At 58.3% G+C, this 27,265-nt stretch overlaps 2 protein-coding genes across 2 annotated transcripts; both read left to right on the forward strand.

Moving 5' to 3' along the window:
• Positions 1–3,135: 3,135 nt before the first annotated feature.
• Positions 3,136–14,221, forward strand: LOC122457298 (vacuolar fusion protein MON1 homolog B-like). Its single transcript, XM_043501544.1, has 6 exons — positions 3,136–3,271; positions 4,351–4,455; positions 4,829–5,251; positions 6,048–6,846; positions 8,718–8,866; positions 12,634–14,221. The coding sequence occupies exons 2-6, from the start codon at positions 4,371–4,373 to the stop codon at positions 12,726–12,728; spliced, it is 1,551 nt and encodes a 516-aa protein (XP_043357479.1). The 5' UTR covers positions 3,136–3,271; positions 4,351–4,370; the 3' UTR covers positions 12,729–14,221.
• Positions 14,222–15,998: 1,777 nt separating this feature from the next.
• On the forward strand, positions 15,999–25,665 carry LOC119847041 (synaptonemal complex central element protein 1-like). Its single transcript, XM_043501592.1, has 13 exons — positions 15,999–16,185; positions 17,247–17,309; positions 17,826–17,885; positions 19,195–19,269; positions 19,548–19,595; positions 20,362–20,416; positions 20,812–20,901; positions 22,064–22,127; positions 22,639–22,705; positions 23,460–23,580; positions 23,969–24,058; positions 24,561–24,588; positions 25,501–25,665. Exons 1-13 carry the CDS (start codon positions 16,167–16,169, stop codon positions 25,540–25,542), a joined length of 822 nt encoding a protein of 273 aa, XP_043357527.1. The 5' UTR covers positions 15,999–16,166; the 3' UTR covers positions 25,543–25,665.
• Positions 25,666–27,265: the final 1,600 nt, after the last annotated feature.

Below are 27,265 nucleotides of genomic sequence, written 5' to 3' on the forward strand. Positions count from 1 at the left end.
CCCAACGGGCCGGCTGGGCGAGCCCAGACCTGAGCCTGGCCGGCTGCCAGCGAGGGGAGAGAACCCAGGCGTCCGGACCCAGACTCACCTGGGGGATCCCGCCCAGCCCCAGCCGGGAATTTCCCCAACCTCTGCGGCTGGGCTGCTGGGAACAGCGCCAGAGGTGGCTGCATCTCAGTGCCCGGCGAGTCATCTCCATGGGGCGTTATGTGCGGCTGTTCCCCGTGTGCCCTCCCCAGAGGTGGCTGCATCTCAGTGCCGGGTGAGCCCTTCCCGTGCAGGTTTTGCTATAAGTTTGTGGGCAGTTTTGCACTGGGTTGTTTCTTTTCCCTTCTCTGAGCCCTCTGGCTTCCTGGGGATGGGTGCTAGGGTGTCTCTGCCAAGTGCCCAAGGCCTGGCCCTGCCTGTCCCACAGCTGGGGGGAGGGAGGCTCAGCATGCTAGTAGCCAGCCCTTCTTGGGGACCAGCCCGCTTCCCCTGCCCTTACTGGGATCCTCTCCCCTCCCAACCCTGTCAGCTGTGCGCACCTCCCAATGGTCAGGAAATGACCTGCAATGGAGACTAACCTCGTCACATATGCCACGTGCAATTCTGCTGTGACTGGGGCATTAATATCAGGCATTTCTCTTCATGGGGATGGCTCACCTGGCACTGAGATGCAGCCACCTCTGGGGCAGGGCAGGTGGGGAACAGCCACACATAACACCACTGCAAAGGACTTGAGGGCAGGAAGGGAAGGCGCATCCGTTGACGTGAGCTGTAGCTCACGAAAGCTTATGCTCAAATAAATTTGTTAGTTTCTAAGGTGCCACAAGTCCTCCTTTTCTTTTTGCAAATATAGACTAACACGGCTGCTACTCTGAAATCTGAATCTCAATGACACAGGGGGATTTAGGGAGCCCTAAATCTGGATCTCCATTTGGATTTGGCCAGGACACTGGGGATCCATCCTCAGCTCTGTGGAACAGGGTCTGCAGAGAGATCAAGGCCTTGGTTTTCGTGCCGGATGTATGACGCAGGGCAGGGCTACTCGGGGCCATAGGGAGACGGAGAGGCCTGGTCTGGAGAGGAGGAACTGTCCCAGGTTGCCTGTCTCCCTCCCCGGCCTACTCCCGGGGATAGCAGGGCTGGGGCCTGGGGGAAGGGCCGAGCGGCTCGGGTGAGACATCTGCCCCATGGGGAAGTCACAGGATCCTGACTTTGACTGGAACCTGTGGGGAGGAACTGGAAAGAGCAAAATGTGATCGGAACAACAGCAACGGGAGGCTCGTGTAGTAGAGAGGGTAGGGGGAGGTGCGGGGAGCCAGGACTCCTGGGTTCCATCCCCAGCTCTGGGAAGGGAGTGGGGTTGAGTGATTAGAACTGGGGGGGCTGGGAGCCAGGACTCAGTGTTTCTAAAATGCGGCCACCAGGGTCTTTTCTCGTGCGGAGTGATGGGGGGCAAAGCAGGGGCCCCTTCTCTGGGGCCGCCAGCAGGGGCTGGTCCCTGCCAGCCTTTGGAGAGACAAACACAAAAGGAGCAGGGGGAAGCCAGTGAGTTCACCACCCTTGAGGGAGTGATGGGTTGGGGTTCAGCCCTGGGCTTCGGCCATGCAGCAACAGGTTCTGGCCTTACCACCCCCTGTGCCTCCTCTGGCCCTGGGCCTCCAGCTGACCACCCCCTGCTCCCTCATCGACCCTAGGCCCCCGCTACCTTCTCTGGTCCCAGGCTTCAGCTCCGTGGCGCCAGGCTCCATCCCGCATCCGCTGGGCTTTGGGCTCGGGCCATGGGATCTGGCCTTGGGGAGATGAGGAAGCCGTGCAGTGGCGGGGTGCTGGCCCTGGGCTCACTGCCTCCTCTGGCCCCTGCCCCCCATTGCTCCAGCCCCCGCTGCCTCCCTACCCACCTCCCCATCCAGAGCATGATTTGTCCCTGGGCTTGCTGGGTCTGAGCAAGTCTGCTGTGAAAAATGATATTTGTGTGTTAGTTAATGTCACTTTTCACAGCAGACTCAGTAGCTAGCTGGGAGGCTGTGAAAAAAGTGATATTAACATACACACGTCACTTATCACAGCAGCGGACTTACTAGCTAACAAATCTTTTTACAACAACAACAACAAAGACAAGAATGTGCAAAGCACCTTATTTGTGTTTCAGTTCTGTTTACGTCCAGTAAAGAATAGAGACAATTGTCCATAATTTTTATTATTGAGTCTGAAAAAAATAGCCCTACATAAATAAATTACAAGGATTTGGACATGGATATGTGCATATTTATTTGTTTTCTCTAAAGTTAATTAACTATTCTAGGAAAAAATTGTCAAAGTGGCCACCAGCAAGATTTGGTAGCCACATTGTGAGGCCACTAAAAAATTTGTTGTGAGAACCCCTGCTCTGAGGAAGAGGACTAGAGCCAGGGAGAGCACCCAGGAGTCCTGGCTCCCAGCCCCCCCGCTCTAACCACTAGACCCTGCTCCCCTCCCAGAGTGGGGGAGAGAACCTGGAGTCCTGGCTCCCAGCCCCTGTCCTGTTGGAGTGCTCTGACATTGCTAAGTAAGATTGTGATGTCAGACACACCTTGCTGTGATGTTATCAGGCAGGGGGATGATGGGAGGAGGCAGTAGGATGATGTCACAGGGCTGCGCTGCGCTCCCCCGACAGGACGAGGATGGTGCAACGCATCTGGGTGATGACGTGGCACCAGGATGTCGTAGCATGGCATGATGCAATGTGATGATGTCATAGTGTAGCATGAGCTAATCACTCAGTACAGTGATGTACTCATATTTCAGCATGATGACACAATGGCACAGCCCAGCGCCCAGGATCTCGCAACACAATGGAGTTTGGTGATGTCACAGTGCAATAAGATGACATCATGGCCCAGCATCATGTGTGACACGGTGACGTCACGGCTCAATCACCAGCTGTCACCCCAATCCCTGCCCCGTTGCCATCGAAACCCTCTCCGCTCTCTGATTGGTAGAAATCTGGGGCTGGCATCTCGGGATTGGCAGGCTGAATCTCTAAACCCGCCCCCTCGGCTAGCTCTGCGCTCTATGATTGGCTAAGACTTGTGACAGTCTGGCCCCCCCACTTGCGTCTGCACCGCCTCGCTTTCTGATTGGCAGCTACCTGGCACGCCAGGCCACGCCCCCCACGCTTTGCGCCCTGTGATTGGAGGGAGGCGCCACCAGCCCCGCCCTTTCTCCCGCGCTCGGTTCCGTGCTGCGCGGAGCAGGGATCGAGGCTGCCGGAGAAGCGCAGGGGAGACCCTCGGGCGCGCGCATGGTGAGGGGGGGCTCCGAGGCTACGGGGGGGAGACCCCCCCACTGCCACGTGGGCTAGGGGGGGAGACCCCCCACCAGGGTCACATGTAGGGGAGGGGAGACCCTCAGTGTGGGAGGAGAGGAGACCGCCCCCAGAGCCCCACGGGGAGGAGGGGAGACTCCCCCCAGGGTCACATAGGGAGGAGGGGAGACCTCCCCCATAGCTACATGGGGAGAGGGAAGCCCCTGAGAAAGAGGAGTGCCCCCCTCCTGCAGATTCATGGGAAGGAGGGGAGACCCTAAAGGGAAGCAAAGAGGGAACCACCCCCCACAGATGAGCCAGGACCTGGCTGGGTGATGCATCCCTGCATGGTGTTATGTGTTGCTGTTACTGAGCTGCCCTCCCCAGAGGGGAAGCATCTCAACATCCCTCTATGCCTGGCCTGCTTTCGGTTGTGAAAGATCCCAGCATCTGTAGGGGGAGGACTCTGATGCTGAGATGCAGCCACCTCTGGGGCGGTGCAGCAGGGGAACAGCCTCACATAACAACACATGGGGAGGGCTTGCCCGGCCCTGAGATGCAGCCGCCTCTGGGGTGGTGCAGCTGGGGGGCAGCGCCGGGGAGTGCTGTGGTGTTGGAGAGGAAGTGTGGGGGGGATCCGGGCTCTGCCCTGGGCAAAGGGGGGTTTGGTGTTATAAGGGGGTGCTGTGGGCCCTGCAGTGCTAAGCCTGGAGCCATTAAGCTCCCCGTGGGAAGGCGATTAGTGAATGGGGCTATTTCCAGCCGGCTCCTGCCTGGCATCGCTGCTGGGGCATGTGACAGCGATTAGTAATTAATGCTGGTCTGACTGGCTCGGCCCTGCCCTGCTGGCCATGGCTCTGGGCCTGAACAGTGACTTGGGTCCATCTGGTGTTCTCACCTCCATAGGGAGTGGAGTGGGGTCTAGTGGGGTAAGGCAGGGGGCTGGGAGCCAGGACTCCGGGGTTTTCTCCCCGGTTCTGTGAGGGGAGTGCGGTCTAGTGGTTAGAGCGGAGGAGCCAGGACTCCTGGGTTCTCTTTCCAGCCATGGATCTCGACTTCCGGTGACTTTGCCACTGCAGGTGCTGCTTGGCATGCGAAGATGGCAACGGGCGAGCCCGGCTCACCGACACGGGAAGGGATGGCACTGCCCCAGGAGCAGGCAGGGCTGTGCCCCACAGATACAGGTGAGTGCCTGCCTGGGGCGTGCCCCCCCGTTCTGGGGACAGGAAGGCGTGGGGTTGCCCCCCATCCTGTTGTCAGGGGCATTAGTGGGGCCATGGCCACTGGGGACCCCTGCCTTATGGTGGGGATGCCCTCCTGATTGCTCTGCCTGCCCCATTCTGGAAAGGGGCATCGGGGAGATGCTGGAGCCTGGCAGAGAGAGAGTATCCCTAAACTGGTCACATAGGGGGCAAGGGAGATGTCGCAGGGCAAGGACTCTGGGATTCTCTCGCTGGCTCCAGGAGGGGAGTGGGGTCTAATGCTTAGAGCGGGGGGCTGGGAGCCAGGACTCCTGGGTTCTCTCCCGTCTCGGTGACTCTCTCCTTTGCCCCCCAGAGGGGGATGAGCACAGCACTGGCCCGGAGGAGCAGGAGGAGCTGCCTGCCCAACAGAGCAATGGGCCCTTGAGAGCGGCTGATAGCCAGGGGGACGCCCAGGAGGAGCCGAGTGACAAGGAGCTGTCAGACTCGGCCTCCACTGACAACGCCTTGGAGGACTCGAGTGAGTTTGGGCGGCCCCTGGGGGTTGTGGCCTGCGAGCCGGGGGGCCCCCTGGCCCCACCTACGCACCGCGATGAGGACGTGACAGCAGCCAGCTGGCGGGCCCGCCGGAAGCACATCTTCGTGCTGAGTGAGGCCGGCAAGCCCATCTACTCTCGCTACGGCAACGAGGAGGCCTTGTCCTCCACCATGGGCGTCATGATGGCGCTGGTGTCCTTCATCCAGAGTGGTGACAATGCCATCCGCTCCATCTACTCCGGTAGGCGGGGGCTGGGCTTCAGGGCAGGGGGCGCTCTCCCCTGGCAGTCAGGGCCGGGCACTAGGGGGCGCTGTCCTGTGGGGTGGGGGTCTCGGCAGGGGGCGTTCTCACCTAACAGTCACTGCTGACCCAAATAATTGAATTCCTTAAAAATCCCGTAACGCTTGCCCTCCAGCCGAGGCGGGACCCCAGTGTCCAGCTGTTGGGGAACAGGGGATTCCGTTCCACCTTCCTGATTTCCCCTCACTGCAGTTCCAGTTGGACAGGAGGAAGCTAGTCACCGAATTATCCAGCTGCTGTGCTCCACCCCAGAGGTGGCTGCCTGTCGGTGCTGGGCAAGCCCGGTGTGAGGCTGTATGCTTGCTTTGGGGGTATTTAGAAGTAGGAGGCTGGGACGCTGGCAGACCTGTGGCCCCACACTTGCCTCGTGCACCCCATGCCCAGGGGCATGGGGTGCACGAATAGGTCCCAGGGGAGCCGTAATGAGATTAGCCCTCGGCGGTTGATACGTTGCACTGAGAGTGCATAAATACGTGAGGTGTGACAGATGGAGAGGAAAACTTGTGGGCTGTGGAATGGGACATGGGGCCTTTCCCCTCTAGGGGGTGCTGGCTCCCATCCAGCCCCAGGATGGGGAACTGGCTGGCTTAGGGGTGTGGGGAATGGGACATGGGGACTGTCTCCTCTAGGGGGTGCCAGCTCCGATCTGGCTGGCTCAGGGGGTCAGGCAATGGCACTTGGGGGTCCCCGGGAGCAGGGCAATCTCACTGTCTCCATGTCTGCCCCTCTGCCCCAGACGACCGGAAGCTGGTGTTCGTGCAGCAGGGCCCACTGGTGCTGGTGTCGGTGTCGCGGACGCTGCAGTCGGAGCAGCAGCTGCGCCAGGAGCTGCTCTACGTCTACTACCAGATCCTCAGCATGCTGACCCAGGTAAGCATCACCCGCATCTTCGAGCGCAAGAAGAACTACGACCTGCGGCGCTTGCTGGCTGGCTCCGAGAAGATCCTCGACCGCCTGCTCAACCTGGTGGAGTCGGACCCTGGCTTCCTGCTGGGGGCCGTGCGCTGCCTGCTGCTGCCCGCCTCCCTGCGGGATGCCCTGGGCAGCCTGCTGCAGAAGGCCATCACCCCCAATCTGGTCTTCTCCATCCTGGTGGCCCGCAGCCAGCTGGTCACGGCGGTGCAGGAGCGGGCGGTGATTGAGGAGTGCCGGCTGGAGCCCACCGACCTCCACCTGCTGCTCAACCTGATCGGGGCCAGCTCGGCCTTCCAGGCCGGGGAGATCTGGACACCCATCTGCTTGCCCCGCTTCAATCCCGACGGTTACTTCTATGCCTACATCTCCTACCTGGACACGGAGTGCACCGTCTGCCTGGTGCTGCTCTCCACCGACAAGGAGTCCTTCTATGCCGTCTCGGACTGCAAGAAGCGGGTGGAGGAGGCCATGCGGACTCAGGGCTCACTGCAGGTGCTCTCGGGTGGCCTGCAGAGCCCCTCCTATGGTGTGGGGCAGGTCGGGGTGCCCGACCTGCGGCACTTCCTCTACAAGCCGCTGGATATCCCGGAGAACTACCGCCAGCTGCCCCAGTTCACCAGGTACCTGGGCGCGGCAAGGCTTGGCTCTGGCTTTGGCCGGTGGGGTTGGTGTGGGGGAGGCTGGGTCATTTTGGTGGCCTTGAATTTGGATGCTAATGCTTAGCCCTGCTTAGTACCTGCAAGGTCCTGGTGGTAGGGGGCACCAGGGAGCAGGGGGATCAGCAGGGGGCACTCTCCCCTGGCAGCCAGTGCCGGGCACTGGGGGGGCGCCATGCTGCAGGCAGCAGGGCACGTGTCAGTAGAGCTGTCCTCAGTTTGCAGGGAGGTGTTCCGCAGCTGTGTGCTCCACCCCAGAGGCAGCTGCGTTTCAGCCCCCAGTGGGTGCTCCCTGCAGGTGCAGCCTGGTGGGCGCTTTGTGGTCACTGCAGCGAAGGATGGCTGGGATGTGCCAGCTGGACAGACAGCCTCCTGGACAGAGAGCTGTCCTCCCTCTCCCCCCTGCGGCTCCGGGACGAGTTAAACCAGCCTTATGCAACCCCGGCTTTAAATAGGGCATGTCATGCGCTGCCCAACAAGGTGGTGTGTGTGTGAGACTGGCTGCTTGTGGGGATCACGGGGGCGGAGATGGCCCAGAGCATGCTAGGAATTCAGGGGCCTCGGCAGTGCCATCACATGGGGGAATGGTGGGGGTAGCTCAATGCCAGGGGAGAAAAGCTCTGACATCATGAACCTCCCAGTGCCCCCAAAAAAGAGGCGGGTGACACTGTCTATGTGTTATAAATGGGGAAACTGAGGCATGTTCTTTATGTGCTGGAGTGGCAGGGATAGAACCCAGGAGTCGTGGCTCTCAGCCCCCACTGATCCAACCCCTTACCCCCCTCCTCTCCCAGAGCTGGGGATAGAACTCAGGAGTCCTGGCTTCCAGCCCCTCTGCTCTACACTACTAGACCCCTCTGCTGTGGGGCGGCAGGGATTGCAGCTGAGAGCTCATGCCAGGGTGGGAAGGGTCAGTGTCGGGCACTTAATGAACCGCTTTACCTCACACAACCGTTCTTCCTGTCAGCTGGACATGGCATGGAATCGGGGTCTCTGAACTTGTTCACAGCCTGAAAAATAAGTGATTGGTTGACGATACACCATGTTAGTCAGTCACATGGGCTTCTCCGGGCAAGTGTTTCTCCCCCACATCAGAATGGGGGTCTGCTTTTCCCTGGTACCTCCCTCCTGTCCCGGATCAGAATGGGGGTCTGTCTATCATGGTACCTCCTCCCCGTTCTGGATCTGAATGGGGGGTCTGCCTTTCCCAGGTACCTCCTCCCTGTTCCAAATCAGAATGGGGGTCTGCCTGTCCGGGTACCTCCTCCCCATCCCGGATGAGAACAATGGGCCCCTCTACCCTGATATGAAGTGACCGGATAGCCATACACCAAATACTGCAATAGGATCAGGATCTCTTGTCCTCCCTGCCTTGCAGTACCAGAACAAAGGCCTGTCACGTGAACCACACAAGGGTCAAATCCACCTGTGGGCTTCTCCAGGACCCTCGTGTTAGCCGGTGGGACTCCCTGCCACAAGATACTGGGGCTGACAGCCCTGCAGGCCCCAGGAGTATCTGGAAGATCTCAAACCAAAGGCAGGGTTTTGGCAGGGCAGGCCCCACCCCGGAGGGGAGCTGGATTTCTGCAGTGAGCAAGCACTAATCTTTGGGAGCTGGGAAGCAGTTTCCTCTGGGGTTCCTCTGCGAGCCAAGATGCCTTGCTAGATGGGCTCATGCTCCAGCTGTTTCTAGGTTTCCTTCTAGTTCAGCGTTCTCCCTGCCTTCCTGGTTCTGCGGGGTGCCGGGTTGAGACACTGGTAGCAGCAGCGGCACGGAGGGGGCGGTGCCTGGTCTCTGTCTAATCCCGCTCCCCGGCATCTCTCGCCCCCCACAGCCCAGAGCTGGAGGGGCCATATTGCAGCGAGGAGGAGCAACATCGGCTCTTTGACCTCTACCATTACCTGCACAGCCGCATCCACAGCACCTCTCGCCCCCTGCGCCTCATCTACCATGTGGCCGAGAAGGAGACGCTACTCGCCTGGGTAAGGCAGGGCACAGAACGAGGCATCTAGGGGGGTCATGGGCCCTCATCTCCCCAAAGGAGCAGCAGGGCCCCTCTTCCTCCCCAAGAGAGGCTGGAGGACCCCCTATTACTCACTCACCACAGTTGGCTCCGGCTCTCTGCAAACTCGGGCAGCATCACTCACACGTGGGTCAATTTCCCCCAGGGTGGAGTGATGGACTCGGGCCCTCTGCAGACTCAGGGAGTGTCGCTGCCTTTGTGACACCTGGCTTATGATTTCAAGGTTTTCTTCCCAACTAGGAAGGTGAGATGCTGACTCCGTTTATAACGGAAAGCTGAGCTGCTGCTGTGATCACATGACTCTAGCAATTGCCCTTAGACATGAGCCTAGATTGCCTGGGCCTTCACCTGGCATTGGCTGGGGGCTTGAGAGAGACCACTTCCTGTCTCAGTAATATTCTAGTGTGAGGAGGGTGGGACTTCCTGCTCAGTCCTTTCTATCTTGCACTGGGCTCATTCCTGCTCCCTTAGCAGGAAGCACAGTGATGTCTGGCATGGGAAGTGATCACCAAGGCCTGACCAGTCCCACCTGGATTGCAGGGGAGATGGTTCAGGCTGCTTGTTCCCAGAATTCCAGCGTCAAGGCCCCACATGCTGCAGAATTCCCAGGCAACTGAGGGATGTGATTGGGATACGTACCTTAGTGTGATGTGTCCATTCATGTGATAGGCAGTGATGTGCTTTGGTTTTAACCACCATCAGTAGGTTTCAGAGTGAACATGTGTCCCATTGGAACAGATAGTTCATGCTGCTTCTGGCTGTCATAGAATCATAGAATCATAGAATATCAGGGTTGGAAGGGACCCCAGAAGGTCATCTAGTCCAACCCCCTGCTCAAAGCAGGACCAAGTCCCAGTTAAATCATCCCAGCCAGGGCTTTGTCAAGCCTGACCTTAAAAACCTCTAAGGAAGGAGATTCTACCACCTCCCTAGGTAACGCATTCCAGTGTTTCACCACCCTCTTAGTGAAAAAGTTTTTCCTAATATCCAATCTAAACCTCCCCCATTGCAACTTGAGACCATTACTCCTCGTTCTGTCATCTGCTACCATTGAGAACAGTCTAGAGCCATCCTCTTTGAAACCCCCTTTCAGGTAGTTGAAAGCAGCTATCAAATCCCCCCTCATTCTTCTCTTCTGCAGACTAAACAATCCCAGCTCCCTCAGCCTCTCCTCATAAGTCATGTGCTCTAGACCCCTAATCATTTTCGTTGCCCTTCGTTGTACTCTTTCCAATTTATCCACATCCTTCCTGTAGTGTGGGGCCCAAAACTGGACACAGTACTCCAGATGAGGCCTCACCAGTGTCGAATAGAGGGGAACGATCACGTCCCTCGATCTGCTCACTATGCCCCTACTTATACATCCCAAAATGCCATTGGCCTTCTTGGCAACAAGGGCACACTGCTGACTCATATCCAGCTTCTCGTCCACTGTCACCCCTAGGTCCTTTTCCGCAGAACTGCTGCCGAGCCATTTGGTCCCTAGTCTGTAGCGGTGCATTGGATTCTTCCATCCTAAGTGCAGGACCCTGCACTTATCCTTATTGAACCTCATTAGATTTCTTTTGGCCCAATCCTCCAATTTGTCTAGGTCCTTCTGTATCCTATCCCTCCCCTCCAGCGTATCTACCACTCCTCCCAGTTTAGTATCATCCGCAAATTTGCTGAGAGTGCAATCCACACCATCCTCCAGATCATTTATGAAGATATTGAACAAAACGGGCCCCAGGACCGACCCCTGGGGCACTCCACTTGACACCGGCTGCCAACTAGACATGGAGCCATTGATCACTACCCGTTGAGCCCGACAATCTAGCCAGCTTTCTACCCACCTTATAGTGCATCATCCAGCCCATACTTCCTTAACTTGCTGACAAGAATGCTGTGGGAGACCGTGTCAAAAGCTTTGCTAAGTCAAGAAACAATACATCCACTGCTTTCCCTTCATCCACAGAACCAGTAATCTCATCATAAAAGGCGATTAGATTAGTCAGGCATGACCTTCCCTTGGTGAATCCATGCTGACTGTTCCTGATCACTTTCCTCTCCTCTAAGTGCTTCAGGATTGATTCTTTGAGGACCTGCTCCCTGATTTTCCAGGGACTGAGGTGAGGCTGACTGGCCTGTAGTTCCCAGGATCCTCCTTCTTCCCTTTTTTTAAGATGGGCACTACATTAGCCTTTTTCCAGTCATCCGGGACTTCCCCCGTTCGCCACGAGTTTTCAAAGATAATGGCCAAGGGCTCTGCAATCACAGCCGCCAATTCCTTCAGCACTCTCGGATGCAATTCGTCCGGCCCCATGGACTTGTGCACGTCCGCTTTCTAAATAGTCCCTAACCACCTCTATCTCTACAGAGGGCTGGCCATCTCTTCCCCATTTTGTGTTGCCCAGCACAGCAGTCTGGGAGCTGACCTTGTTAGTGAAAACAGAGGCAAAAAAAGCATTGATTACATTAGCTTTTTCCACATCCTCTGTCACTAGCTTGCCTCCCTCATTCAGTAAGGGGCCCACACTTTCCTTGGCTTTCTTCTTGTTGCCAACATACCTGAAGAAACCCTTCTTGTTACTCTTGACATCTCTTGCTAGCTGCAGCTCCAGGTGCGATTTGGCCCTCCTGATATCTTTCCTACATGCCCGAGCAATATTTTTATACTCTTCCCTGGTCATATGTCCAACCTTCCACTTCTTGTAAGCTTCTTTTTTATGTTTAAGATCCGCTAGGATTTCACCATTAAGCCAAGCTGGTCGCCTGCCATATTTACTATTCTTTCGACTCATCGGGATGGTTTGTCCCTGTAACCTCAACAGGGATTCCTTGAAATACAGCCAGCTCTCCTGGACTCCCTTCCCTTTCATGTTAGTCCCCCAGGGGATCCTGGCCATCTGTTCCCTGAGGGAGTCAAAGTCTGCTTTCCTGAAGTCCAGGGTCCGTATCCTGCTGCTTACCTTTCTTCCCTGCGTCAGGATCCTGAACTCAACCAACTCATGGTCACTGCCTCCCAGATTCCCATCCACTTTTGCTTCCCCCACTAATTCTACCCGGTTTGTGAGCAGCAGGTCAAGAAAAGCGCTCCCCCTAGTTGGCTCCTCTAGCACTTGCACCAGGAATTGTCCCCTACGCTTTCCAAAAACTTCCTGGATTGTCTATGCACCGCTGTATTGCTCTCCCAGCAGATATCAGGAAAATTAAAGTCACCCATGAGAATCAGGGCATGCGATCTAGTAGCTTCCGTGAGTTGCCGGAAGAAAGCCTCATCCACCTCATCCCCCTGGTCCGGTGGTCTATAGCAGACTCCCACCATGACATCACTCTTGTTGCACACACTTCTAAACTTAATCCAGAGACACTCAGGTTTTTTCCACAGTTTCGTACCGGAGCTCTGAGCAGTCATACTGCTCCCTTACATACAGTGCTACTCCTCCACCTTTTCTGCCCTGCCTGTCCTTCCTGAACAGTTTATAACCATCCATGACTGTACTCCAGTCATGTGAGTTATCCCACCAAGTCTCTGTTATTCCAATCACGTCATAATTCCTTGACATCACCAGGATCATCATGCTGACTGCTGCATGTGGGTTTAAAGCTTGTGCTGCCTCCCTCAGGGCTAGTGATGAGAAGAAGCTGGGGAGCGGGTTTGGAGAGGGAGGACAAGAGAAAAGACGGTGCCGGGTATATAGGAGAGGATGGGTTGACCTTCCCTTTTTCCATGTTGTCCTACTCAGATTCACCAGTAAAGTTGGAGCTTACAAACCTAAGCTTCATGCCCCCTGGGTACCAGGCCGGCGCCATCAATTAGTCTCACCAAGCGACTGCGCTTGAGTCAATAAGGGGAGGCCGGCTCTTGGCTTCGCTACCCCCCAAGGAGTACTCTACCACTCCTAATCAGGGAGGGATCCAAGGTGCTGCAGCCCGATGTGCGCTGAGAATTGATTTTGTTGTGGCCTCTAAGCCTGGTACTGCTTCACCTTGAGGCCCCTGTAATATTGCACTGGTGAGTTGTCTAGACTTGTGGGGGGAATCCCTTCTCTTGAATAGGGGAGGTCGGGGAAACGCTCCCCACCCCCACACAGCGAGAAACCACAACTCTCTAGGATTTTGCTCAGGCATGGCAGCTCCTTCCGGGGTGGTAAGTCAACCAGTAAGGTTTATCGTGCCTGTTTATTTGTGGCCTACGTGTGTCTTAACTCTCTTTGGAGAACACCTGAGTGGGGGTTATTGCATTCACTTTGAGCCTTTGTGCTCCAGGCTGATGTGGGCACGCAGGGGCATGGCGAGCTTACACTCTGGCTCACATAAGCTTGTACCGAAGGACTCCACCTGCACAGTGGAGCTGGGGGTTGGGTGTGGCTGGTTCCATCTCCTTGAGGAAGCTGGTTTTGTTCTTTCCCCTGGAGCTCTGCTCTCGCCTCCCAGTGTGATCGGCCCGCAGGCCCCTATGAAATGGGCTGTGATTGTGTTTCTCTTCCTTTGGATTGAATTGTGGCTAATGCACCCCTTGGCATCGGAGCCAACCTGCGTTGAACCATTTTTCAACATCCCCTCTTCTTTAAAAACCTGGGCCTGAAATGAACTTAGATTTCTCACAGGCACCCGGAGAATGGCTGCTCATGTTTGCCAATAGATTTAACTGGGTGCTGTGTCTGGAAACATAGCTGTATGTGGGGCAGAAAGGAGATTACTCCCTCATCCCCCTGCCCCATGCACATGCTCCTCTCCATGCTATAAATTGCAATTGGGTGTTGGAGTTGCCTGCTGTATTGTATTCTCCCTCCCTGGGCTGGTTGTGTTCCTTAACGCCTGCACCAATGCACTCTTCCCTGCTGCCCGTATTAATTTAATGTTGCCTTTGGAAAGGCGGATCCTTTCACAGGAAGTGTTGAAATGCTCTTTGAAGCAATGAACTGCCTCCCTCCTTTGCCGGTGACATCTGTGCCCTGCACTACGGTAACTGGGCTGCCCCGTCACTCTTCAGTCTCCTTGTCCATCCTGGTTGCTAGAAGGAAGGGCTGTTTGCTCCTCCGTGGCCTTAGATCTATCGATCTGCAGTGGGATTGACCCAGAATCCGCTGGGTCTGTTTCTCACAGGAAGATCATCCCATGCCTCTGGAGAGCCAGCCCCTGCCTGTGTCTCCTTTTAACTTGCATTTAGCTGCTCCAGTGAGACCTGGCGGGGTTGGGGAAGCAGAAACAGTTTTTACAGTTTTCACTGTGCCTAGAACCATCTTGGGTGGCTATCAAATGAAGTCTCTTTCCTGGCTAGCATGTTCAACTGAGAATCAAAGTCTTATTAAAAAGTTGTTTTGATGAGGGTACATCTGTCTTGCTCGCTGGCCAGCACTGCGGATCTTGCCAAGGGAAGGGGGAATTGGGGCTTTCTAAATACTAGCTGTGTTGCCTTGGCCCCAGTGAGCTTATGTCAGCTGGATGCAGAGGGGAGGGCCAGGCTAGATTTTAACTCTCTCATCGCTGGAGATGTCAGGTCACAGCTGAGCTTGCCCCAAGTGTTGTCACACTAACCTTCTGAGGTTGGCATTTTCCATCCCTGCAGCATTCTCCTTTTGGCAGGGGCAAGCATGGAAAGATGGGATCCCAAATCCACCTTCTCTTCCTGCTGTGTTCCTCTCAACCATAAGGTACTCAGCACATCTAACTCTGCCTGGTGGGTTTTTTTAATCTCAAATCTAAGTATTAAAGTGAATACAGCCTGGCTGCTGGCAATGGAGGGATGTGATTTGATGGCAGCGGAGGTCCTGCCAAGCAGTTCCTAGCACATGGTCACTCCATATCCCATAAGGAGTGTGTGAAAGGCAGCAAGCTCAGCTGCCCTTCAAGAGGGAAGGGAAGCAGCGAGGCATGGTAGAAGGGTCATTACTGAGTGATATTCACAGCTGATTTTTTGGGGGTTTGGCTGCCTGGACCGCAGGCTGTGAATTGACGATACTTCAAGTCTACGCGTGGTGATGTGGTGTAGAGAGCTGGTGTACAGAAATAAAGCTACCAGCTGCACTTGCTTCGCTCCCAGCCCTAGCAGTTAACCCTGCTGCTACACCACTGCAAATAGAAACATGGGGACAGCCAGAGTCCAAAATACCGAGGCGAGCCTTCTGCGGGGTGTTATTTTAAGATGCAGCCAGCGCTTGCACGCTGCCGCAAGCTATGTGCGTGGGCTCTGCAGCGGGAGCAGGGCCAGCGGAGGGTGGGGCAACTCTGCTTAGAGAGGTCTGGTCCAGCACTTGTCCCAAGGCTCACTGCACCTCGAGTCCACCTGTCCAGGTTGGGGGGTTGAAATAAATGATGTCCGGCTGCCTGTAGCTCTGCCTCCTCCCCTTGTCTGGCCATGAAGGTACAGGAGCATCCAGACGCTACCGGCCCTCACTCATCCCCTGCCAATCATTTGACCTCCCCATCCCCTGCCATCTACCCAAGCCAAATGCCACCCCTCTGCCATCCCCATGGCAGGAGCCCCCCTGGCTGCTAAACACAGAAACATCTGTCCGGTGCCCTGCCTCCAGGGTGGAGCCCAGAGACCTCTGAAGATGCCCCCTACCCCTGCCCAAAGATGAGAGGGGAGAATGGCTGAAACCCAGACCCGCCCAAATGATAACCAAGGAGGGACAGGATGAGCTTAGTCTGTGGTGCTGGGTCAAGGGAGGAGCAGCCCTGGACCCCATGCTCCGGGGTTGCTGTACCCAGCACCCCAATCTAAGCCCCTGGACCCCACTCCCCTCCCAGAGCCGGGGAGAGAACCCAGGAGTCCTGGCTCCCAGCCCCCCTGATCTGACCCACCGGACCCCACTCCCCTCCCAGAGCCGGGGAGAGAACCCAGGAGTCCTGGCTCCCAGCCCCCCTGATCTGACCCACCGGACCCCACTCCCCTCCCAGAGCCGGGGAGAGAACCCAGGAGTCCTGGCTCCCAGCCCCCCCTGATCTGACCCACCGGACCCCACTCCCCTCCCAGAGCTGGGGAGAGAACCCAGGAGTCCTGGTGCCTAGACCTGCAGGGCGCCTCCCCCCCCCCCGACCCCGCAGTGAGGGGTTAGCCCCTCCCCCTTTCTCCAAGGGGAGGGGGCGGGGCAGGTGGTAAACACAGCGCACGAGCCTGGCTGAGGGGAGGGGCGGAGCCGCAACAACCGTTGGAAAACGGCGGGAAAAGAAAGCGCGGGGCTGGGAAGTTTCAAGGCTCCCCCTCCCTCCTGGGGGGGTGTGAATAGGCTCCTGTGTTAAGGGCCCCCCCCACCTCTCTGGGCACATAGGGCCATGGAGGGGAGTAAACAGGGTGAGAGGAAGATGAGGCGGTGGGGAATGGCTCCCATGGGGTGGACAAATCATGGCAATCCCACAATGCTCTTCTTTATCACCCCACCAGCAGAGTGATCCCACAGGGCCCTCGCTCACCCCAAGTGGGGGGTGATCCCACAACTCCCCGCTCCCTCACGCCACCAGCGGAGTGATCCCACAGTGCCCTGCAGCTCGCTCACGCCAAGGGGGAGCGATCCCACAGTGCCCTGCTCACTCACACCAAGGCGGGGGGGGGGGAGCGATCCCACAGTGCCCTGCAGCTCGCTCACGCCAAGGGGGAGCGATCCCACAGTGCCCTGCTCACTCACACCAAGGCGGGGGGGGGAGCGATCCCACAGTGCCCTGCTGCTCGCTCACGCCAAGGGGGAGCGATCCCACAGTGCCCTGCTCACTCACACCAAGGCGGGGGGGGGAGCGATCCCACAGTGCCCTGCTGCTCGCTCACGCCAAGGGGGGGCCGATCTCACAGTGCCCTGCTTGCTCATGCCAAGGGGGGGGAGATCTCACAACTCCCTGCTCCCTCATGCTACCAGTGGAGTCATCCCACAATGCCCTGTTCGCTCATGCCAAGTGGGGGGCGATCCCACAACTCCCCGCTCCCTCATGCCACCAGCGGAGTGATCCCACAGTGCCCTTCTCTCTCACGCCAAGGTGGAGGGGCCAGTCCCACAGTGCCCTGCTTGCTCACGCCAAGGTGAGGGGGGGCAATCCCACAGTGCTCTGCTCACTCACGCCAACGGGTGGGGGCAATCTCAGTGCCCTGCTTGCTCATGCCATGAGGCAGCGATCCCACAGTACCCTGCTCCCTCACACCATGGGGTGGCAAAAAGTATCCTTGTCACTCACACCATGGGGCGGCAATCCCACAATGCCTTCTCCCTCCCGCCATGGGCCAGATAAATCCATGGCAACCCCACAGCACCCTTCTCCTGCATGCCGTGGGGTGGATAAATCCCCCTAGAAAGCCCAGTTACAAGCTTGAGCTGAATCTTTTGTACAACAAAGCAATTCCTTGGGTTTTTTTTTCCCTCTTCCCAGTTCCCAGCGACTTTGCACCCAAGGCAGAGGAGCTGCTATTGCTGGTGAAACAACTGCAGGATGGTATTTGGGAGCTGGGTCTGGTGGTTAGTGCTGGGAGCCAGGACTCCTGGGTTCTATCCTTGGCTTGGGGGGGAGTGGGATCTAGGGGTTAGAGTGGTGGGGCTGGGAGCCAGGACTCCTGGGTTCTATCGTTGGCTTGGGGGGGAGTGGGATCTAGGGGTTAGAGTGGTGGGGCTGGGAGCCAGGACTCCTGGGTTCTATCCTTGGCTTGGGGGAGAGTGGGATCTAGGGGTTAGAGTGGTGGGGCTGGGAGCCAGGACCCCTGGGGTTCTTTCCCTGGCTTGGGGGGGAGAATGGGGTCTAGCTGTCAGAACTGTAGTCTGTGAAAGAGGTCTCTTGTGTCCTTTTGCAGGCTCTACCAGTGACTCTCTGTGTCACTTATCCGTGCTTCAGTTTCCCCTCCCCCAGTTAAGTGAAGGGAGAAACCCCCCCCCCCGGCACACTCAAAATAGCATAGGGTGACTCGTGTTAGGAACACAACCGGGCGTATCCTTCTCCTTCCCCTTCCCTCTGCAGCAGGGACCCTGGAGCCCCGAATGGACCAGCTGGTAGGAAGGATCAGCAGACTGCAGCGAGGTGAGGGGCAGGGAAGGCAGGGGGTCGTCCTCTCCTGTTATGGAGCACACTGGGCTGCAGCCCGCTCCCCCAGCACCCCTTACTGCCACGCCAGCCTGCTACTGGGCCCCCCAATGTCAGCCCCTCTCTACCAGCCCACAGGAGCTAGATCCTGCTCTCACTGAGAGCCTGTTTACATGGCGACACACACTGCACCCCAGCGCCAGGCTGCTGCCCCCGCCGGGGGACGCGCCGACCCAGGAGCTGAGGCCGTTCTCCGGTTTAGCTTCTGCAGCTTTGAAAGCGGTGTGTAAACGAGCCCATGGATTCAGAGCAGGGACTCTGGATTTCACCCAGTGGGGCTGAAATCAGACTCAGGCCCTTGGTAATGCAGGGATCTGTATAATCCATCCATCCCCATGTACACCTATCTTCATATAGCTCTCTAGACCCATACTGACCCCTCCCTCCCTCCATTCATGTACACACACCCCACTATCCATCCCCGTACTGACCCCACCTTCCCCATACACACACCCCACTATCCATCCCCGTACTGACCCCACCTTCCCCATACACACACCCCACTATCCATCCCCGTACTGACCCCGCCTTCCCCATACACACACCCCACTATCCATCCCCGTACTGACCCCACCTTCCCCATACACACACCCCACTATCCATCCCCGTACTGACCCCACCTTCCCCATACACACACCCCACTATCCATCCCCGTACTGACCCCGCCTTCCCCATACACACACCCCACTATCCATCCCCGTACTGACCCCACCTTCCCCATACACACACCCCACTATCCATCCCCGTACTGACCCCTCCCTCCCCATACACACACCCTACTATCCATCCTTGTACTGACCCCTCCCTCCCTCTCTCCATCCCCATACACAAACCCCACTATCCATCCCCATATTGACCCCTCCCTCCCTCCCACCCCACAGCCCCGCATCCATCCCCCCACTATCCAGCCCCATACTGATCCTTCCCTCCCTCCCTCCAACCCCACCCCACCCCATCCATCCCCATACACCCCCCAGTATCCATCCCTGTACTGACCCCTCCCTCCATCCCCATACCGACCCTTCCGTCCATCCATCCCTGTACACCCCCCCATTATCCAACCCCATATTGACCTCTCCCTCCCTCCAACCGCACACCACCCCATCCATCCCCATACACACCTCTCCATCTATCTATCTATCTATCCATTCATCCCACCTCATTACACACACCACTGCTCCAGCCCCTTAGACACCCCCTCCCTCTCCCCACACCCTCTCCCCTAACCCATTTGGTCTCTCCATAGCTAAGCAGGCTCTGAGCCAGGAGCTGCATGATGGGAAGGCGCGCAGCAAGGAACTGCAGGCAGAGCTGGAGGAACGTAAGTCAACCCCCATCCAGCACCGCTTCCTGTGGCTCACATTGCACCTCAGGTCCTTTGACCCAGATTCTCAACGGTGCCTAACTCCCCGTGGAACCTAATACCTTTAAGGATTTGGTTCCATGGCATCTTCTGAGCTCTGGCAGCAGGCCCCTTCACTACGCAGCTGCATGCTGTGGGGGGCTGGACCCACCCCCTAGCACCAGTGAGACACAACCCCGAACCCAGAGGACATGGACCCCCAGCCTGGTTGTTTCTCCCCCCACACTCTTTTGCAGTGAATGAGGAGAAGTCAAACCTGGAGGAAATCTGCAGCCAGAAGCAAGGTGAGAGCAGGTCGTTAGCAACTTGGCTGAGTGACACAAGGATGGCGGGACAACCGGGATAAAGGCACTGACTGCTTTGGTCCTGCACTTTGAGATCCACTGATGAGAAGGACTCGAGACGAGACAGGCGTTACCATTACCAGCGGGTCGCACGGGCGTTAACCTGCATACAGCCCGGGATCCAGCCTTAACCACAATCTGCCCCCCAAACTCCCTGTGGGCCCCCATGCCATTCTCCTCTATTTCAGAGACTTCCTGCCTCTCTGCTCATTCTCTCCCCTGCCAGGGTTGCTGTGTGCCCCCAGGGGTGTTGTGTGTCCCCTCTGTCCCCTCCCTCACACCAGGTATCCCGATTCCCCCCACATCCCAGGGCCTCTGTGTGCCCCTCATTCCCCCTCCCATCACACTAGGATCCCCGATCTCCCCCCATCCAAGGTCTTCTGTATGCCCCCCATTCCCCCTCCCTCACACTAGGGTCCCCCAATCTCCCCCCATCCCAGGGCCTCTGTGGCCCCCCATTCCTGAGTCCCCTGATATCCCCCCATCCCAGGGCCTCTGTGCCCTCACCATTCCCCATCCTCTCATACCAGGATCCCCCAGTCTCCCCCTGCCAGGGGCTCTGTGTGCCTCCCCAGGTCAGTGGGAGCTGCCCAAGGGCAGGTCGGAGCGAGCATCCCATGAAGAGTGGGGTGGCCCCAGCAGGGATCAGCGCACGGTGTCTCTCTGGGAGCCGTGTCCCCTGCACTAACACGCGTGTCCCTTCCAGAGGGCCTGCGGACCCTGCAGCTCCGCTGCCAGGAGATGGAGGCTGAGGCCCAGAGGTGAGAGGGGGATAGGGCAGGGGTTGGGGCAGGAGGGAAGGATGGACAGATGGAGGGGTATGTATGGGGATATAGACGGAGACTGAGAGACACAGAGAACCATAGAGAGAGAGAAGGACTCCTTGGTTCTGTCCCCAACTCTGGGAGGGGAGTGGGGTCTAGTGGTTAGAGCAGGGGAGGAGGGGGCTGGGAGCCAGGACGCCTGGGTTCTATTCATGTCATGGCCTGATACTGGGCCAGGTGCTTCTGCTTCTCTGCTCGCTTGCGGGGGGTGGGTATATTCACCTGGGGAAAGTGTCTCGGGATCCCCCGCAGGCGAAGAGTCTCGTGCCCTCGTCTGGGAGTCAGGCCGCCCGGGTTCACCAGGCTGGGCCGCTCTTGTTCACCCCGGGCAGGCAGCAGTCGCTGTCCCAGGATCGGAAGCAGAGCATCGAGGAGCTTACGGTGAAGATCCAGGAGGAGAAGCTGAAGCAGAGGAAACAGAGGTACTGGCTCCCGACCTCCTGCAGCGGACTGAACCCCCAGCTCAGTAAGCAGGAGTTGCTGCCGCTCCAACACACTCCCAGAGATGAGCACCTGTCATACACAACACCCCACAGGCAGCACCTACCCTCATCCTCAGTCACGACGGGCAATGAGCAGGAGCGGGCAGTGCATTCTGGGATATCCCGCTGCCCGAGTCTAGATGCTCCCTTCTCTCCGTGAGCTCTACGGCAGCCTGATCCTCAAAGTAAACCCCTTAGAGGGTCTGGGGCGTCCATCCTTGGGGCAGCCCCTTGTGTGCCAGCTGGGCCGAGCCATGGGAAAGTGCTCCCAGAGAGGCCAGGGTTGCACCCCCCCCAGTGTGTCCACTAGCTGCCTGGCCTAGATGCGCAATGGTGGCATCCCGCCGAACGGGCTCCCTCCTGCAGCCTGAGCCACTGCCTCGGCTTCCACACCCTGGGCGTGTTCCTGTTCTGTCCAGGAAATTAACAACAAATACTTAACCCGCTGCCAGGCGCATAGCGCAGAGGTGACAGTGCTCGGCCTAGTCAGTCCAGGCTTTGCCACAGGCCCTCGCTTGCCAGCGCCTGCTCACCAGAGGGAGTAGAGTCACTCTGGGGGTGAATTCAGCCCTTAGCACACGGGTGCACACACACCCACCCACACAGCAGAGCTCATCTCCTCCTGCGGGGTGCAGCAGGGACACAGACACACAAACACACTCACAGAGAGCAGGGCTCATCCCCCGCAGCAGGGGGACACACCCTCACCCACCGAACAGGGCTCATCTCCTGCAACTGGGGACGGTAGTGACACACACACAGGGCTCAGCCCCTCCAGCAGGCGCACACACACACACACACATACACACAGAGAGGCAGGGCTCATCTCCAGCAGGGGGCAGCAGGGACATACAGGTACTGCACTGTATGTAACACACTCTGTGTGTGTCTCTGCTGCCCCCTGCTGGAGGGACCAGCCCTGCTCTGTGTGTGTGTGTGTCCCTGCTGCCCCTGCTGGAGGGACCAGCCCTGCTCTGTGTGTGTGTGTGTCCCTGCTGCCCCTGCTGGAGGGGATGAGCCCTGCTGTGTGTGTGTGTGAGTGTTTCTGTTGTGCGCAAAACTCTCTGCCCCATGGCAGCCCCTCACCCTGTGTTGTTTCCAGGCTGGAATTTGAGCAGCAGCTGGACGAGCTGATGGAGAAGCACAAGACCCTCCAGGAGTGCCACGTAAGAGCCATTGGGGTCCCCTGTGTTGTTCCTGGGCGCATGCGGTGTGGAATGCCCCCCTAGGGGCAGATTGTGGGACACAACCCTACTGTTAGGGGACATGGGCACGTGTGGGAGGGATTGGGTTAGAGCAGGGAGTCTGACTGGGATCCCGGATTCCTGGGTTCGACCTGGCTTTGAGGGGGGCTGGGAGCCAGGACTCCTGAGTTCTTGCCCCGGCTCTGGGAGGGGAATGGGATCGGGGGGGGGCGGGGGCTGGGAGCCAGGACAGGGGTTTAGGACACTCGATGCTAGCAGAAGCCAAGGATGTCCATGGTGTTGCGCTGTGGCAGCATTACGGGGTGGGACCTGATATAAGGCCTCCGGGGGCAGGGACACTGCTCTTTAGCTGGTACAAGCTGCGTCTGGGACAAGATCCATCTACGGGGGGTTAGCGTGAGAGAAGGCCGTGGACGCTTCTTCCTCCCGCTGGCAGCATGCTCTGTGGTGAATTCCCTCCCCCTCCTCCTAGAGCATGGAGAAGCTGGCTGCCGAGATCCGCAGCATGGCTGAGAGCAGGGAACGTTTGCTGAGCGAAGGTGATGAATCTCTCTGGGCCTCAGTTCCCAGCTGTAAAATGGGCAGAATAATCCTCCTTTGGGTCTGTCTTGTTTATTTGGAGTGCAGACACTTGCGGGCAGGGACCATCTCTCGGTCGGGGTCTGGGCAGCACCCAGCACAACAGGGCCCTGATCTCGGTCAGGGTCTGGGCAGCGCCTGGCACAACAGGGCCCTGATCTCGGTCAGGGTCTGGACAGCGCCCGACATGACAGGGCCCTGACCTTGGTTGGGGTCTGAGCAGCGCCCAGCAGGATGGGGCCCTGATCTCGGTTGGGGTCTGGGCAGCGCCCAGCACGATGGGACCCTGATCTTGGTCGGGGTCTGGGCAGCGCCCGGCATGACAGGGCCCTGATCTCAGTTGGTGTCTGGGCAGTGCCTGGCACAACGGGGCCCTGATCTCAGTCGGGGCTGGGCCGTGCCTGGCACAACGGGGCCCTGATCTCGGTTGGGGTCTGCTTAGTGCCTGGCACGATGGTGGGCCCCAATCTCAATTGGGGTCAGGGCAGTGACCAGCATGATGGGGCCCTGATCTCGGTTGGGTCTGGGCAGCGCCAGGCACGATGGGGGGCCCTGATCTCGGTTGGGGTCTGGGCAGCACCCAGCACGATGGGACCCCGATCTTGATCTCTGCAGACATGTCTCAGTCCAGGAGCTGGGCCCCACCTGTTCTCACTGAGATCCCAGCACCCGAGTTACGCTGCCCCAGGACACTGTTTCTGTCATTTGCCCTAGACAAGCTGATCCAAGACAACCTGGCCCAGGTAGAGAAGCAGCTGGACTCCTTGCCCCAGGCAGAGGCAGCTCCCAGCCAGCAGAGGATGTTCCTGAAGAGCCAGGAGGCCAGCAGTGCTCTGTGAGTGCTGAGGCCCACCAGCCCTGTGCCCGCCACCGGGGGAGCAGTACTGCATCGATACACCGCGAGCAGGACTCCTGGGTCCTATCCCCGGCTCGAGGAGGGGAGTGGGGTCTAGTGGTTAGAGCGGGCAGCAGATGGGAGCAAGGACTTCTGGGTCCTATCCCTGCCTTGAGGAGTGAGGGCAGCTTAGGTGCTGCCATGAAACCAACCATCTAGGCTAGTGCAGAGAGTGCCTTGGGACAGCGCTGGCAGAGGTCCGCCAGGGAGAGGCATTTGGCAAGGGGATGCAGAGAGAGTCGTTCCCAGCACAGCCTGCCTTGGCTGGGGAGGGTTGCTGTCCATCACCAAGGTGTCTGGGCTGTTCATTGCCCTCTGTTGTCCCCAGGCAGCTGTTCCAACAGGAAAACAGGAGAGCGACCGAATATCTGGAGGCAGCTTCGCGCCGCCACTCAGAACTGCAGCAGAAGTGCAAGAGGTGAGTGCAGGGTGGGCTGGGAGCCAGAACTCCTGGGTTCAATCCTGGCTCTGGAAGGGGAGTGGGGTCTAGTGGTTAGAGCTGGGTGAGGCTGGGAGCCAGGACTCCTGGGTTCTCTCCCAGGTTCTGTGAGCTTGGCGCTGCAGCTGCTGCTTTGCTGTGGATCACAGTTGGTCCAAGGCCCGACTTGTTTGTCCAGGAAACTCCCCTGGCACTTTTTGGGCCTTCTTTGCCTGGCCCAGTCCCAACTGGGTCGAGCGCACTCCACCTCTTTCCACCCTCCCCGTGTCTCCAGTGGTTTATGGGATTCCTCACTGTCCTGATTGCTCTGCTCTGCTGGGCAGCGGCTGCGTGCCCCTCCAGAGGTGGCTGCATTTCTCTGCTGGGAGGAAGGACCCTGCCATAGCCCTTGTGCCATATCCCTTCCTCCCTGCGAATGGGTGACGGGCCCGGCCAGGCACTCCCGTTTTAGACTGTAACTGTTATTTCTGGTCTCGTTCAGGCTGACGGCTGAGCTGGAAGCCCAGCAGGTGAGGATGGTAGCGCCAAAGGGAAATCTCTGGTAGGGCGCAGTGCTGTGCAAAGGGGCAGGGCTTGGCTAGCTTGTCCACTGGAGTCTGCAGTGCTGGACCCTCGTGACTGGGACATTGCCACGTGGACAGAATACCCCACCTGATACGCAGAGAGAGGGGTGTACGGGACAGATGCATGGATGGAGGGGTGTATGGGGGAGGGAGGGCTACCTGGACATGTGCGAGGACTGGCTGGCTGGAGATGTGCGAGGACTGACTGGCTGGCTGGAGGTGTGCAAGGCCTGACTGGAGGTGTGTGAGGACTGGCTTGCTGGAGATGTGCAAGGCCTGACTGAAGGTGTGCAAGGACTGGCTGGCTGGCTGGAGGTGTGCAAGGTCTGACTGGAGGTGTGCGAGGCCTGGCTGGCTGGAGGTGTGCAAGGACTGGCTGGAGGTGTGCAAGGCCTGGCTGGCTGGAGGTGTGCAAGGCCTGACGGGGGTGTGCGAGGCCTGGCTGGCTGGAGGTGTGCAAGGCCTGGCTGGAGGTGTGCAAGGACTGGCTGGCTGTCTGGAGGTGTGCAACGCCTGACTGGAGGTGTGCAAGGCCTGGCTGGAGGTGTGCAATGCCTGACTGGAGGTGTGCAAGGACTGGCTGGAGGTGTGCAACGCCTGACTGGAGGTGTGCAAGGACTGGCTAGCTGGAGGTGTGCAACACCTGACTGGAGGTGTGCAACGCCTGACTGGAGGTGTGCAAGGACTGGCTGGCTGGAGGTGTGCGAGGCCTGGCTGGCTGGAGATGTGCAAGGACTGGCTGGCTGGCTGGAGGTATGCGAGGCCTCACCCCGCCGTGCCCCACCATCCTAGCTAGGGGGGCAGGCCGACCCTTCCACATCTCCCCCCATAACCCCTGCCCTGTGCTCTGCCCCACAGCAGGAATCTGGGGGTGCCTCGGCCAGCATGGAAACAGCCTAAAAACCACCACCCCGCTGCAAGCGCCGTGGCTCCTAGAAGGGCGGCCCCCGAGGATCGGCCTGGAGTTAAGTCACCTCTGGATGTATTCGGCTCCTTGTTGTGAATAAAAACATCCTTCCCTGCACCCCCTGCTGGCCTCTGCCCAGTTATTGGACTCAGGGCGGGCGCGATCTGTCCTGTTCGGCGGCCCACCATTCAGGGAGGCTGGGGATCCCGTGGGGAGGGGTCAGGCAAGCCCCCCAAGAATGATCAAAGGGTTAGTGAGAGATGCCAGGGCTCGGTCTATTTAGCTGAACAGAGATGGGGAGGGGTGACTTTACCCCCGTCTATAATACTGGCTGGAAGTTGATCTGGACCAATTCAGCCGGGAAGAAGGCGTCAGGTTTTAATGGTGGGAGGGATTAACAGATTTCCCAAGGGGCACGGTGGATTCTCCATCACTGGCCGGGGTTCAGTCGAGACTGGGTGAAGCCACCTGGCTGCATCAGTCCCAGCTGGCACCATTGGGCAGCAGCAGGTGGTCACGTCTGTGCCAGGCAGTTTCTGTCCCCCAGCGGAGGCTGCTGCCGTTCTGGGGTCCCAGGTGTGTGAAGCGAGTAGGAGCTTCCTTGTCAGACTGCCTTGGCTTCATGCGGCGCTAGGGGCCCTCTCCATGTGGAGTCAGTGGTGTACTGACACCCGGGTCCCAGTACGGCCCCCGGGGGCCTGTGCTGTGGGGAGTGGGGTGGGAGGCTCAGGAGGCGGCGCTGGAACCCATGCTGCCTCGGCTCCTTGCTCAGGGGAGGGAGCAGTGGATAACAGATGGGATATGGTTGCGTTGCTCCGTGCATGCCTGAGAGGAGTAGCCTGTGGAACTCCCTGCTGCAGGATATCAGAGAGGCAAAGAGGTGAATTGAAATAAGAGTGGATTTCACATGACCATGAACAGAAGCGTCTCCCAGCTGGGACATGCACTACTGGCCCCCAGGCTTCGGGCTCTGAGCCTGGGGGTGTCAGGAAGAGATTTCCTGCAGAGATGGGGCCCCAGAATAGCCGGATCATTGCTCAGCCCCTCACATGCCGTCCTGATCCCTAGAGGGCGGGACGATTATGATATGGGGCAGGGGGAGACCTCTCCCTGCATGCTCATGGCTTCGTGGAGGCCGGGGGCCCCAAAGGGGCCTATGGCACCCAGCAGAAAGTCGCAGGAGAGAGGGCATGACCCCAGAGATCGCTATGGGGAAAGGGCAGCGTGTGCAGCTGCATTGTAGCGGGGCCACGTCTACCGCAACACTTCGGGTGCGGGGCTGGGCCACACACCACCGAGGCTCCTGAGCGCTCTGGAATCTGCACGGTTATTCCGAGTGCCTCGAACCTGGCTGGGCCTGGGTTCTCTGGGCAGGGAAGGGTCTGACGGCTGAGAGCGGAGAATGGGGGGTGGGCTGGGAGCCAGGGCTCCTGGGTTCTCAGTTGCCCTTTGTCTTCCCTTCCCCAGGCAGTGACCCAAATTTGGGGTCATTTGACCGAGGGGTTCCTGAGCTATCTAACCATATGCCTAAACCTCTAGATCTCTAGCCCCTAACATTAAATATCTATTTATCTATCTATCCCCATACACCCCCATAGCTATCTCTCCATCCATCCCTATGCACCGTATCTATCTGGGCACCGAGACGACCTGTTTGAGTCAACGTGTCTTGCAGTTGCCAGTATCAAAGATGGCCGCTCCCGCTCAATGGTCCAT

This window comes from Dermochelys coriacea, chromosome 23 (assembly GCF_009764565.3).
Source record: "Dermochelys coriacea isolate rDerCor1 chromosome 23, rDerCor1.pri.v4, whole genome shotgun sequence".
NCBI classification, from domain to species: Eukaryota; Metazoa; Chordata; order Testudines; family Dermochelyidae; genus Dermochelys; species Dermochelys coriacea.